Source organism: Protomyctophum parallelum (assembly GCF_964188405.1).
Source record: "Protomyctophum parallelum genome assembly, chromosome: 20".
NCBI lineage: Eukaryota > Metazoa > Chordata > Actinopteri > Myctophiformes > Myctophidae > Protomyctophum > Protomyctophum parallelum.
The window spans coordinates 22,125,346-22,136,259 of record NC_139718.1 but is presented as its reverse complement, the minus strand read 5'-3'; the positions used below and the strand labels follow the sequence as shown (position 1 = coordinate 22,136,259).

The window sequence follows — 10,914 nt, the reverse complement described above, 5'->3', positions numbered from 1 at the left end:
ATGTGCCCAGCCAGAGGCTAGTGCCACCCATTGGTGTGACTCCTACAGTACATACCATCAGTCGCCTGTAACCACATCTGCGAGTAGCAGAGCATCTAACGTTGTGAACGACCCCTCCTCAACTTGTGGGCATTTTTTTAAAGCAGTCTCCTTAAACCAGAACACTTCAAATCTAAATAAATGAGGCCTCACACTCAATTTAGGGTGGTTCCTAAAACTGCTCGTCTGTCCTTGGCCTGACAAGAAAAATGGAGGTAAGAGTGTCACTGTTCCTGTCCATGGACCCCCCGCCATTCAACCCCCCTAATACACAGAATGAACCCAAATGCATATTACAACGCCCCAGCCGCTGCCTGCGTCTGCTTAGCCGGGCTACCTGAAAGTAAACGCCTTAATGTGAGTGGACATGTTTATTAAGCTGGGCCTAGTTTCAGGCAGCAGCGAATATTGTGGACGTCAAAGTAGGCCATGTGGGGCTAGAGGAGAACGAGACAGGGATTTGCGGGAAAGACTATGAGCAAGAGTATGTGAGAGAGAGAGAGAGAGAGAGAGAGAGAGAGAGAGAGAGAGAGAAAGTCCCTCTCGAGGCTCAGAGGGGAGGCTGATATACCCCCCCCCCCCCCCCCCCCCCCCCGACACACACACACACAGAGCAAATAAAATATTTTTTTTGTCGACAAAGTTATCAGCCTCCTACGGGCAATTGTTTTGCTCATGTTATGTGTTTTGCCCTCTGTGCATTTAAATCTTTTCTTTCTTTTTTTGTATAATCAGCCTGAGAGCAACTCTAAAATTATTGACTCAACATTGCACAGCTTTGACTCTATTTTATGGAAGAACGAGTTACACTGTTGGATTCCTTTAGAAGTCCAACTCACACAGTGTTTGTCCTCGGTGTGCATCTTGGTGAAACGGAGGTAGCCAACTGGAGCAAAGGCATCTGCCGAGTGGATCACTGTCTCCATTGCATCGCTGCACACAGAAAAACAAACTTAATTAAAAAAAAGTTGAATATGCTGATAAAACAGAAACTGTGAACTTGATAGGACAGTAGGCTGACAGGAAATGGGGAGACAGGGATGGGGAGTGACACGCAGCAAAGACCGTCAGGATCGGGACTCAAACCGGCGACAAGCTGTCAGGCTACATTGTAGCCTAGGCCCGGACTGCTACGCCAGTGGTCCGGGCCAAAACCCTGTATATTTCTTAATTAAAATTCTCTTGCAAAATAACACCAGAATATACAAAAACACATGAAATATTGTACAGCCATTGTTTATAGTACTACTGTACTCACATGACAATTTTCTTCTTGAAGAGAGGACAGTCGAGGGTGAACGTTTCATATTCACCCCCTTCTCCGCACACATGAACTCCATACTTGTCAGACAGCTGCTGGTGAAATAACACAATACACCCTCATAAACTGCAACTAGAATATTGAATTCCAACCATGTCACTATCACAAGAGATAAAGAATTTCAAATTTTTGAATATCAAAAATATAAAAGTTGGTGTTTATAATGGCGAAATTACACTTTCTTCGTCTGTTTAGCCACGATGGTCTGCATAACGTGAAACTTAGCAAACTTCATCTGAGGTCTTCAGAGTAAACAGGAATACAAACAAATAAGAAAACTCTTCTCACAAAGTCACAATGGACCCTTGCGGCTACACCGATGACAGTGTCTATACAGTTAAACCGCCTGTAAAGTTGAGGATTTTACTGCCTAGCAGCTCCTGAGCCAGTGTTGCTCTGACCTGTTTCAGATAGTGCTCCATGTCAGCCAGAGGTTTCCCTAAGTGCTTCTCTGGATCCAGGCCTGGTACACCACGCCAGAGAGACATGCAAGGTACACAAAGACAAAAATGTGTGAGTGCACGTGCACACGTGCACACGCACAAAAACACTTACAGACAGAAACACAGAAACAAATGGAGAGATGCATAGACAGACAGAAAGAGAGTCAGAATACAAGGCATAATCAGGAACAGAGAACAGTGATTGAAGATGACATGCAGGGAGGTTTTACGGGCAGTCGCGCAAACACACCCGTAAACTTGCAGTCTTGCACCCTGGTTCTATTTGTTTGACTTTGGCCAGTAGTGTACACAGATCTCATAGGGTACTGGCAACATTTTCAGTTGCTGGCCGAAGCACACCATGACCCCCTCCCCACTCCCATCGTCTAGTCCTCTTTGAGAACGTAAACTCTGTTTATTTGCCTTTCTCCTCCCCGTCCCCTAAAATGGTGCATGGGAGTTACTCAAAGGCATGGGAGAGAAAAGAGAGAGGGTGGAGGCCAGCAATTTTTGCGTACCCACTGCCCACTGGTTCCAAAACCCTAAAATACATGCGCATTGACTCTCGTTCACCCTCCTGCTTTCGCTCCTGGTATCGTGATTCGTGGCCAATTTACAAACTGTGAGCTTGTAGATATTTTTTCAGAATGTTCAGCCTAAAACACATGCCCCTGTACGAGGGCCATAAAGGGAAATGCATCACAGCTATGAACACAGCAGTCCTTTTTTTAAAGCTGTTGTTAAGGGAACGGTGGCACAGTCGGTAGTGCTGTCGCCTCACAGCTAGAAGGTCCTAGGTTCGATTCACGCTGGGGACACTGTGGGTGCCGGGGGCGTGTTCTCTCCTCCACGTCATCAGTGGCCATACCCGAGGTGGGGTTGGCAAAAGGGAATCCAAAAGAAAGTACGCACATCTCTAAAAAACATTCAGGTGCTGAACAAAAAAGATACCTACAGGTAAAAGAGATGTAGTCTGCACACTGTTTAGCAGCTCCCAAGGTAGTTTTATTTAAGTTAGGATGACAACGTTTCAACCCCAAATGGGTCTTCGTCAGGTATTGGTGTTGGCAAAAGGGCCTTTCTGTTAGGAGTTTACATGTTCTCCCCGTGTCCCCTAGTGTAGGTATCCTCACAAAAAACATGCAGTAATCCTGGTCTCTAAACTGCCTCCCCCTGGCCAGCTGGGGCACCTGGTGGGGAAAGGAACTGGTTGGAATAATGTGTTCCTTCCACGCTCTACGTCCAACTGTGGAAACTGCCCCGGTCAGGTGAAAAGAAGCGGCTTGGACTCCTCATGCATTGAAGGAAGCAATGAGGTCAGTCCGTTGCTCTGCCCATGTTGGTAGAGGGAGTGTAGAGCCCAGGATTAAATTAGATAATTGACACTGGGTGAAAAAATGGGTTACAGAATTGTGGGATTTCTTTTGGTGAAAAAATAAAATAAAGCTGTTAAGCTACAAATTATTAGAGGGCAAATTATTAAGCACACACCGACTGAATGCTTCTACCCAGATTAGGAAGGGCCGCCCTCCGTCCTTTGGTAATGGTTCCGCAATGCAGGTTTGTATTTGTATTATCTCTGAATTGTTACGATCCCCTCTAGCTCACAAAAACGTCCGTCACCAGACTTATCAGTAGGCGACGATCTCTGAAAGTCAGGCTACGAGACTCTACTCCTCTTGTAGAGAGACACAAACTAGTTCTGAAGGGCGGTAGCGGAGGTACTGTGATCACCTGGGAATCGAAAGGTTCAATGTTTGATCCCAGCATTGTGATGAAGTGTGAGTGAGCAAGAATCTGAACACCCAACAGTTAGGATGGGTTAAATGCAGAGGCCAAATTCCAGGTATGTGCAAATATACTTGGCCAACATTACCTTATACTCATGTCTTGCAAACAGTACTTGCCAAATCAGGTGCAAAGTATATTCAGTTTTCCATTTCACTCTCACAGTGGATGACTTGTAAATAGATGGACATAATTATTAACTAGTTGCCTAATGACCTTCTACACATTGATATGGAGTTTTGACAGAAACGACACAATCAAATGAATTTGCCAAATTACTCTCTATTAATCCCCCTCAGTTTGGAAGGCATTGTATGATCCAGTTCTGCCGCCTCGTGTTTAATTAGAGGAACACGGTTAATCATAATGTGAGAAACTTTTCTTCTCATGGCCTGACAACCTCTAAGGTCAGTGTGTCATCGGGAGGGGAGGGCCCCTCGGGGAGCAACGGATGGGAGGTGAGAGGAAAAGGGAGGGGAACGAGTGAGGGAAAGCCAGGTTTCGTCTCTGCTCTGGGTCCTTCATGGTCCGGCACTCTGTGGTGGGAGCGATAGGGGAGCAAAGGAAGACCATGCCAGAGGTTGGGAGGGCGCAAATGAGGAGAGAGGGGTAGGGATGTGCGGAGGGAAGAGAATGAGCGAGCTTTATTCTCTACCCAGGGGATCGGTGGTCTTAATTAGTGTGAGAATATCTAATCTCAACATCCTCTCATCTTAACCCTGCCACAAAGGTAATAAGGAGGAAGCAGAAAGCATTAAAATTCAATCCCATTTAAATATCCTCTTTAATTAGTCATGCCTTTTAACAAATTTTAATGATTGGGTTCGAATTGCTGAGGGGTTGTCGCTTTTTTAATATGTTCATTAACTTCCCAACTCTTAAATAATAGATGATACATGATTTGATATTTACAGGGAAATGAGCCGGGCAATGGGAAACGCATGTGATGGGAATGAGTGAGAAAATGAAGCCAAGTTGGCACTAATATGTTGCCATTTCTCCCAAGACCACTTTACACTTTCATGAGTCTTTCTTAATTGACGGTCCTGATTGACTAAAGGTTAGCAAAACAGTTTACTAATGAGGACAGGTGCAATGAGTCCGTATGGTGCGATACGCACTTCAAGAAGTCTAGAAGTAGCCACTGCTGCAAGCCTTCAGCGATCTTACACCACTCATTTACATTATCTTCACATCGCTGTCTCCTCTCAACCTGTTTTACAACTTGACCTAAACCCAATTACCTAACCTCATTATGCCACATTAAACCCAAATAAGCCCACTAGAAGCTGCCATTAGTCTGCCGCCCGAGACGACAAGACCGCACTTTGGAGAAAGGAGCTTCCCTGAGAGAGACTGAGAGAAATGGCACTCCTTTAAAAGGGCCTTTTATCCTGTATTATCCTATAAAACTGCAATTATTAAATTCAGTGAACTTTAAAAACCAGGAAGCTTCTTTTTTTTCTTCCAAAAGCCTGGTTGATGTTCAAGAGTTTGAAATAATCCAGGAATCCTCCCAAAGAAATCTAAGAAATCTAAGAGGTATTAAAAACATTTTTAGGGATGAAATAATAGTGAAAAAGTTGAATTTTACAAATGTCTGTTATTCAGAGCACTCCATAAGTAAGAAGGAATATAAAAACATGGGGAAAGGTTTGGCAATTTATCAAAACACCATGCCACAATAGGCTTACCATAGCCAACAGAATGTGAACAACCCTTCAATCATGCATAAAGGGCCCAGGCCGTAGCGTAACGGTCTGGGCACCGGACTGGTGATCCAGTCGCGGTGTGCCGCGGGTTCGACTCCCGGACCCGACACGGCCTTTACCGCATGTCATCCCCCCATCTCTCTCCCGTTTCCTGTCAGCCTACTTTCTATCCCTTAAAAAATCAATAAAGGCGTAAGCCGCAAAAAAATATCTTAAAAAAAAAAAAAACATGCATAAAGAAATGCCTTTTGAAACAAAATTCCTGAAACAAAAGGCAGTGCTCAGAGATGAAAAACTCCTCTCTCTTTCTGAACTCTATGGAATATAATATGCAAATGCAATATACAAAACAACCATGATTGGCCTGTGACCACAGGTAGCTTCATGGAAAGCCCCTAGCACACAGTTGCCTATTTAACTGAAACTGCTTATGCTTTTGCTCAGGGTCTTGACTATACACTGAGCCTAATGCTAAATTAGAAGCCAGGAGATTCTAGATACCGTCTGAGCCGAGCTGAGCGGAGTATCGCAGACATCCACAGGTTTTCTTAAGATCTGGCGTGTCGACTGACAGCCCGGCTTTAATCCCTGCCTTCAGAGAGAAAAGGCAGGTAAAAATGAATTCAAAATGTACAACATTTTAGCTTTTTAAATGATTGAAATAAGCATTTCTTCACTATAGAAGGTGAGCCACACAAAAGCCAAAGACCTTTGCCAAAACAATAGCTGTTCTCTTTCTCACCTAATCTTGGAAAGTATGTGAGATAGAGAACGAGAAAAAGGAAGCGAGGAGAGGAGGGGCAGGACTCAGGCAGTGCCAAACAAAAGATGATAAGATTAAGGATATATGTGAAATTTGTCAGGGCCCTTATCTGAAATTCAATGTGAGCAGAATAACAGGAATGATGAATAGCGGGGTGATGACATCAAAGATTAAATCTTTTCATTCCAACAAATTAAAAGAGTGGAAATGGTAGTTAATTACAGCCATTATATATAATACCAATGTAGACTATAAAGAATAAATATTAAAGTTTGATTATATTATAGATTTTTGTGTAAAACATGACACAAATCAAGCTATTTGTTTTATATATTATTTCCATTTTACATATTAACAGGCACAATGTATAATTTCTGCTGAGATCCAAAAACATGAAAATATCAGTGAAAACAAAATTGCTGACCATTTATTTGAGCCAACCTAGGCCTCTCCATTTTGAAACCTTGAGACTGGACACTAACGTAGCTGTTCAAGGAAATCAGTGTGATTAAATTGGCAAAAAAAAGGCTCAAGGTCAGGGCTATACAGAACAGGTAAAATTGGTTTTGGGTTACCTTGACATATGTTGGGATCAGAGAAAATATAATTAATATGAATGTATTGAAAATAGCTTCACAATATTAACTGATAACTGGTTTTTGATTCCTGAATTGTAATTCTTTGATTTACTATGTGCTCTGCCCTGACCCTGACCACATATATATATACAATTTATTATGACCAAGGGGTGTATTGTACATGAAGCTGCCTGTAACATACTAGCGTCATGAGTGACTCATGACCAAGGGGTGTATTGTACATGAAGCTGCCTGTAACATACTAGCGTCATGACTCATGACCAAGGGGTGTATTGTACATGAAGCTGTAACATACTAGCGTCATGACCAAGGGGTGTATTGTACATGACGCTGTTTAACGTCCCTGTAACATACTAGCGTCATGACCAAGGGGTGTATTGTACTGTAACATACTAGCGTCATGACCAAGGGGTGTATTGTACTGTAACATACTAGCGTCATGACCAAGGGGTGTATTGTACTGTAACATACTAGCGTCATGACCAAGGGGTGTATTGTACTGTAACATACTAGCGTCATGACCAAGGGGTGTATTGTACTGTAACATACTAGCGTCATGACCAAGGGGTGTATTGTACTGTAACATACTAGCGTCATGACCAAGGGGTGTATTGTACTGTAACATACTAGCGTCATGACCAAGGGGTGTATTGTACATGACGCTGCCTAACGCAACAGAAACAAGAGATAGGTCACAACTGTATGGCCATATGGCTCGGCAAGTTGTAGCTTACTAACGTACTTTTATACAGTAGTAAACTAAGAAAACACAGATGAACGATAACTTGAAATGACTTAAAGTCTTAAATCACAATTTAAGATATATTTCAAATATAAGATGCTTTATTTATATTATATATATGATATGAGGTTTTCTTGAATGTCTTTATGTGGGTCAGGTGCTCAATAAAAGCAATTCATGTAATAAATGATTTTTTTCTCCCAACACAAAGAGAAGGGTACAAGATTGCGACGTGATAAAAGGTTTCTGACAGGAAGACCTTGATTTCACGTGTGCCAATTAACGCCTGAGCCGAGGACCAATTAACTGCTGCACAGCATACTGAACCTATGCCCCCCTTATACACCTGCACTAATCAATCAATTAATTAATTACATGCATATTTAATACTGGCATTTGGAATTGCCAATTACCATGGCTACATGAAAAACAATCAAGTTGAAAGAGAAAGATAATTTTACAACCACTATACATGTCACATTTTTGGTGTAAATGCTATTATTTTCTCTCTCTCTCTCTGTTTTCATTCTCTCTCTCTTTTTTGCTAATTAGAGGCACTTCATGACATCTTGATGCGATTGCCTTGGAAAGTTCAAGAGACGTCACTACAAACGATTTAGCAGACGAGAATCTTCTTTCCCTCTTTTGTGGTTTTAGGGTGGCAATCAGCATGGAAATGAACACACCAGAAAATTAACTTTAGAGGATCATGGTGCCATTGGACAGCTGTCTTTTCACCACAGGGATTTGTCATCTCAGAATATCTGCTTTTAAAAAAAAAGAACGAAAAAAAGAAAGTGTATGTATTTTTCTTGATCCGTTCACCGCTAATTTCCACCTGTCCGTCTAAGCGGGGAACGAAAGAATATTAAGCTCCGGCTACCTCCCACTGTTCAGAGCCCACCGAAACCAAATATCGTACAGTCAGTGTGTCACAAATGTACCGCAGGATGTCATAAGCCGCTCTGGCTGACATCGTCAGATGCAGCTTTAACCTTTGCCCTGCGAGAGTTGTTTTTATCTCCTCCTGAGGTCTGCGCAAGTAAATCCCTCCAAATCTCTCTTACTCTCACACACAACCACCACACACACACACACACGCGCGCGCGCACACACACGCACACACACACACACACACACACACACACACACACACACACACGCGCACACTGCAAAGGCCCTCAGGTACGCCCCTCTGTCACCCAATCTCCCCCAAACAGCACACCTCGCTGCTCAGACCTGCTCCCGCCAAAGCTGCAATTATATGAGTGTTGCCTAAAGTGCCTGGGGCGTTTGCAGTCCTATTCAATTCTCTCCTTTCTAATTACCCCTGCCTCGGGACAGGTGAGGAGTCAGGGCCGATAAGATCTTCTCTTTCTACCTGTAGCCACAACACACCCCGCACACACGCACGCACACACGCACAGACGCACGCACACACGATACAGTGGGAGGGTAAGATACACACTCCCAAGGCACCTCAGGTAATTTTCCTTTCTAATTATAATCTTCTAAAAAATGTGGAGAATTTGCTTTTAAAGGCGGTTTAGGTGTTTAGAGAAGGGTTGAAAGAAATCGGTCGAAGTAGCCGGGTCACGGGTTGACGGAGACATTTTAACAACTTAAGCCATATTGTATACTTCGTCGTATGACACTGTGGCGCAGCGACAATAGGCAATCTTCAAGCTCACAAGATCGGCTGTGAGCTTAAATCTCGCCTATTTTCACTATTTTGGTTTGTAAATGCTTGGCCTATAATGACATTCTCAAAATAGGGACGGCACGTTGAAAGTGGTCACGCTGAGGTGTTTCCTGCGGCTGTGGACGAGTCCAGCAACAGCAGCCCGGGCACACAAACGCCTCTGTCTCTCAAGCCGCCAAATGAAGATGACATTCTCAAAAGGACCACCTCATTTGCATAATTACCTCCACTCCTCTAGCTGTGGCAGGTTCAACGTGTTCAAATGGGGTGAGAGGGGGAACAATGTGATTGTGGAGTACAATACACCACTCAAGGGGGGCTGTTGTAGCTAGACAAATGACTCAGTGTAGGCTTTTTTTCTTTTTTTTCCTTTTTTATCTTCTAGATATATTACAATTATCAGTGAAACAAAGAAGTTTCAAAAATTGCTATCTGGCCATTATCTCAAAGAGAAAATAGCCTCTGACAGGGTATGAAGATTTTTCTTGCCCACAATTAACAATCACAACATTAAACCGTTAAAAATGACTACTACTTGTAGGTGCAGCAGGTACAGTGCCCTCCACTTTAGTCTCTATCTCGACAAAATGGAATACTTGAATGTACAGTAACCTTGATTATGTTATGTATACATTGTATGATATTTACTTTTGTTTAATATTTTGGTGTCAGCGTGTTGGCACAGGAAATATATTGTACTGTAAATTTTGTCTGAATAATCCTGTAAGGGATGGGGCTGCAAAGGCAGTCAGACACGTAAATAAAATCATTCATTCATTCATTCATACAAATCGTGGCTGTTGGGCAGAAACCTTGTATCTCCATATTTCATATTTTTATGCTTTTTCATTGTGAGATCTGCAATGTTTTTGCTACATTGAAACATGTTTCTACTTTCTGAACAAGTTTGATCATTTTCACCTCTAATGACATACCCAAAATAGGACTGTCAGGTTCAAAGTGGTTAATTCTATCTTTGGTATTTATAAATATATTTAACCAATGAAAAGCAATACAACTTGTGAATAAATAATAACTACAACAGGTTATTTTATTCTATTTCCTCAAAAGTAAGGCTTTGGACATACAAGGTTTCTGTCCGACAGAGATGAAATGATAGACGGATGGCTCATCAATTGCATTCCACGAGAGGCAATTTGAACAGCGTTGAGAGATATGCAGAAAACCCTCGACGCTCAACTCTGTGGGTCATTTGTCTTGCATGGGACCCCTTTCAACTGATTGCTACCAAAGGCGACAACAAGCACTTAAGTGCACGTAAACAGTGTCTACATGATGATCTATCGCCACAAGTAGTTGGAGAAGAGAAAGAGCCATTTGTGGCCGTAATTATCATTTATCACTGGCACCGTCAAAGGGATCTGACTTCCCTGTCAAGTAGATACAGGTAAGAATCTTAACACTGTGTAACCCAGAGAAGAAGTTTTTTTCTCCCTTCTTCTCTCCCTGCTCTTGTTCTGTAATCTGATCTTCCTCTCCCCCGGGCTCCAAAATAGGCAGGTAGAGCGAGCGAGTGAGCAGGTGACACTACATTAACCTCTTCGCTCAGTGGTGAAGCACTTTGGAGAAAAAAAAAGAAAAACTTTAAATGAGATATAGTAGATTTTAATCTCTGTGTGTTCTGAGGAATGCATAAGCAGAGGATGCGACACAACCTCAGACTCAATGGCGACGTGCCATGCTTATTGACAGGTTTCATTAATGCACCGTGCACTCACATGTGATCCTTTCTCAACTGCCAAAAGCTGCTTTCTACACACACACACACACACACACACACACAC

At 42.7% G+C, this 10,914-nt stretch overlaps 1 protein-coding gene across 1 annotated transcript in view; it reads right to left on the bottom strand.

The window, feature by feature from the left end:
• The window catches only part of dph6 (diphthamine biosynthesis 6), a 71,421-nt gene that overhangs the window by 36,355 nt on the left and 24,152 nt on the right, over window positions 1-10,914 (bottom strand). The window contains 3 exon segments of the mRNA XM_083791557.1: window positions 879-972; window positions 1,298-1,392; window positions 1,762-1,823. Of these exon segments, the coding sequence (XP_083647683.1) occupies window positions 879-972; window positions 1,298-1,392; window positions 1,762-1,823 (251 nt within the window).